Raw genomic sequence first — 3,153 nt, 5'->3', positions numbered from 1 at the left:
ACGGCCCGGTCGAGGAGTGGCCAGTCAAAAAGCACCACGGAGAACCGCGGCTGCACTGCCTCTAATCATTCAAATCACTCGCCTAACCATGCACACGACTGCGGCGATTGCTGTCGCTTTAATCAATCAACCACTCAAGCCCCGCATGCGCGCGTGCGGTGGGTCATGTCTAGCCACTATATATATACACACACATACACACAGCGTGTCTCCGTGAAGCCAACCAAGCAAACTATATACCATTGCACATTTTGCAACGGAGCTAAGCTTAGCTAGAGCAAGAGAGGTTTGTACGATGGGGAGTGGGAAGAAGAGGGCGGCGCTTGCGTCCCTGTTCGGGTTCAAGAACAAGAGACAGGAGGAGGAAGAGGCCCCGGCGGCGAGGCGACAGCAGCAGCACGCGGCGGCAGCACCACAGCAGAGGTACCAGCATCACAGGGTGCGGCCGAGCGACGACGACGACTACGCCCGGCACTGGTACGCCGAACGCGACATCGACCGGAAGGCCTCCGAGTTCATCGACAAGGTTCACCGCCGGATGCTCGCCAACGAGCAAGACGGATAGCCACCGGCCGGCCGTGCCGCCGGTGTCGTATATATATGTACGTAGTACCACGGTACCAGCATGCCAATGGATCTAGCTAGATCGTGCATGCAGGGTATGCAGCACTTGCGTGCATTTGTGTGTGTGTGTGTGTGTCGTGTGTGTGGGTGTGGGGATGCGTCTGTCTGTGATTAGTTGCTTTGTTTTGATTGGGTATGTCTTGTTTTGTTGTTTCTATGTTGTCGGATGTACATGTAACTGGATTGTGTGGGTTTGCTGTGTTCGTCCATTGTTTCTGTAGGATGATATATACATGTTTTCTGAAATTTGGTTTGATGTAGTATGAAATGCAGAAAATAAATCTACATCCAAATGATTTAGTCCTATGGGTAATTTTAAGATTGAATTTCGGTTTTGCCCCTTGTTTTGACATTTTTGACAGTAATTATTCCATTTTACGGCGTCAAAGTTCTGTCACAACTTACCTTATTTAAAATTTTGTGAACATCTTGATGGGAAAGCCTCAATTGTCAAGTTCAGCTCGCATGCCAAATCGATGAGTTTTTTCTGCCTATTTTGCTTCATGTTGAACTGGTCCTCGCAGCTTATTCCGACCCGGCCGCCCGATATGATCGCACCAATACAGGTCGTTCACGTCACCAGCCAATGCATAACTCGGTTTTAGCAGGGTGACACGTATACACGTGATCTTCTAATAAGCATCTTAATTCTGTCCGAATCAAACGCCTCATCGGCCAATGCATGAGCCATGGAAATTTCAGAATATACAAATTGCTATGATAGTGATGGTCAAAATCATGTGGAATAGGATAGAAATGAGAGGGCAATAGACCCTCCATCTATTGAGCATAACTTGATGGGATTCAACTATGTCGCCAAAGTAGAAAGGACAACTGAGCATATCATGATGGTGTCACGTATATGCACACGTCCATGCCGATGTCGGCGAGCTTGACGGTGTCATCAGACTCCATGTGTCGTATCTTGCCTTGATGTTGCGGTCATACAACCCTACTCGAGGAGGTATGGTCGCGTCTCCATTGCCATTGTCGCTGCCTGACAATTCCTAATCCTATGTTCGAGCGAGCCTGATGGGTGCGTGCAGTCGGAAACCCGGACATGCGATGCAATGAATTAGGGGCGAGTGTGACACGCAACCGACTCAGACATTGTACGTTGGACGTGATGCGAGCGACCTCCATCGGATCGGGCCTGATCGAGAAAAGTTGTGATGACCGGTTCAGCAGAGAGAAAAAATAGGCAGAAAATAGGTTCAAGTGACAGAACGCTCACAAAATTTTAAACAGGGTAAATCGTGGTAGAACTTTTGCTAAATTGGATAAAATGAATGAAATCTCGGGAAATGAGGTAATTAATGACAAAACCGTCAAAATAGGGGATACAACCGGAATGAGTGCGATATTAGTTTTCCTTTTTAATGGACAATGCAGTATTAGTCACTAATTATGGAGGGGTGTGCGCCGGAAATTGCCTTTGGCTCCCGAGCTCCATGGAGCCCTTTAAATTTGAAACTCAAATTTCATGAAAATTCATATTTTTACATTTCAAAAAATTCTGAAAAAAAATACAGGGATAAGTGAAGGCGTAACACACATGTGTGTAAATTTTCAGAAAAAAATACATTGAAATGAGGGCTGTGCAAAAAAGACAAATCTGAGGCTTTTTTACACATAACACTATTTATCATTTCAGGTCATGAATTTGTCTTTTTTGTGCAGATCGTATTTCAAGGTACTTCATCCTAAATTTTTGCACACATACCCATAACATCCTTCTTTACTTCTATATTTTTTTCAGATTTTTTTGGGATCGAAAAGTTTGAATTTTGAATTATTCAAAAATTTCAGCCTTCATGAAGGCCGAGCTCCAAACGTCCGCACTCGGTGTGCGCTTCCTATTTAACTCTCCAGGTGCCCGGCCGTTACTAGTTTTACTTTTTCTTTTGCAAACGGGCACTTGATGCTCCCCCGTGCTGGGTAGGCCCATCTAACCAGAACTTTGCTAGAGCTACAGGCAGACGCTATAGAAAGTAATCTACGAAATTAGTCGGCAGTGCTTAACTGAAAAAGCAGAGGCAACAGTGTCCACCTTGAAAATTAAGGGGGAGAAGGATTGGTTAGCGGGCAGAGTCCGTAAGTTTTGTTCGTAGATTGTCCGTAAGTGTAACATTTTTGATCTAACTTCTTTTCTGTGTTTAAATCCACAAAATGGTGTGTTGTTTGCAAACCAGCGACCTCCCTCATCAAGGTTGGCTGGTGTAAACACACTGCCAGCGGGATCTGTTTAACTTTTTTCTTCTTTTCTTCATTTTCTATTTTTCTTGTTCTTTAAATGGATGAACTTTTTCAAAAATCCATGCATTGATTTTGATTTTGATGAACTTTTTCAATTTCGTTGAACTTTTTTTAGATCGATGAACTTTTTTTCAAAATCCATGAACTTCTTTGATTCTATGAGATTTTTTTGTTCTTTTTTTTTTCAAATGCAATCAAGCGAAGCCAGAGGAAATAAAATGTGATTGATCTCTCTCTACATGGGCCGGCCCACTAGGGTTGCCACGTGGGCAC

The 3,153-nt window shown here is 44.2% G+C and overlaps 1 protein-coding gene across 1 annotated transcript; it reads left to right on the top strand.

Moving 5' to 3' along the window:
• Positions 1-217: 217 nt before the first annotated feature.
• LOC123452910 lies at positions 218-817 on the top strand. The gene has a single exon (XM_045129647.1). The coding sequence runs from the start codon at positions 296-298 to the stop codon at positions 563-565; it is 270 nt and encodes an 89-aa protein (XP_044985582.1). The 5' UTR covers positions 218-295; the 3' UTR covers positions 566-817.
• The last annotated feature ends 2,336 nt before the right edge of the window (positions 818-3,153 follow it).

The sequence above is a fragment of the Hordeum vulgare genome, chromosome 5H (genome assembly GCF_904849725.1).
Source record: "Hordeum vulgare subsp. vulgare chromosome 5H, MorexV3_pseudomolecules_assembly, whole genome shotgun sequence".
Lineage (NCBI taxonomy): Eukaryota > Viridiplantae > Streptophyta > Magnoliopsida > Poales > Poaceae > Hordeum > Hordeum vulgare.
Note: the sequence above shows the minus strand (reverse complement) of the source record. Positions and strands in the feature narration are given on the sequence as shown.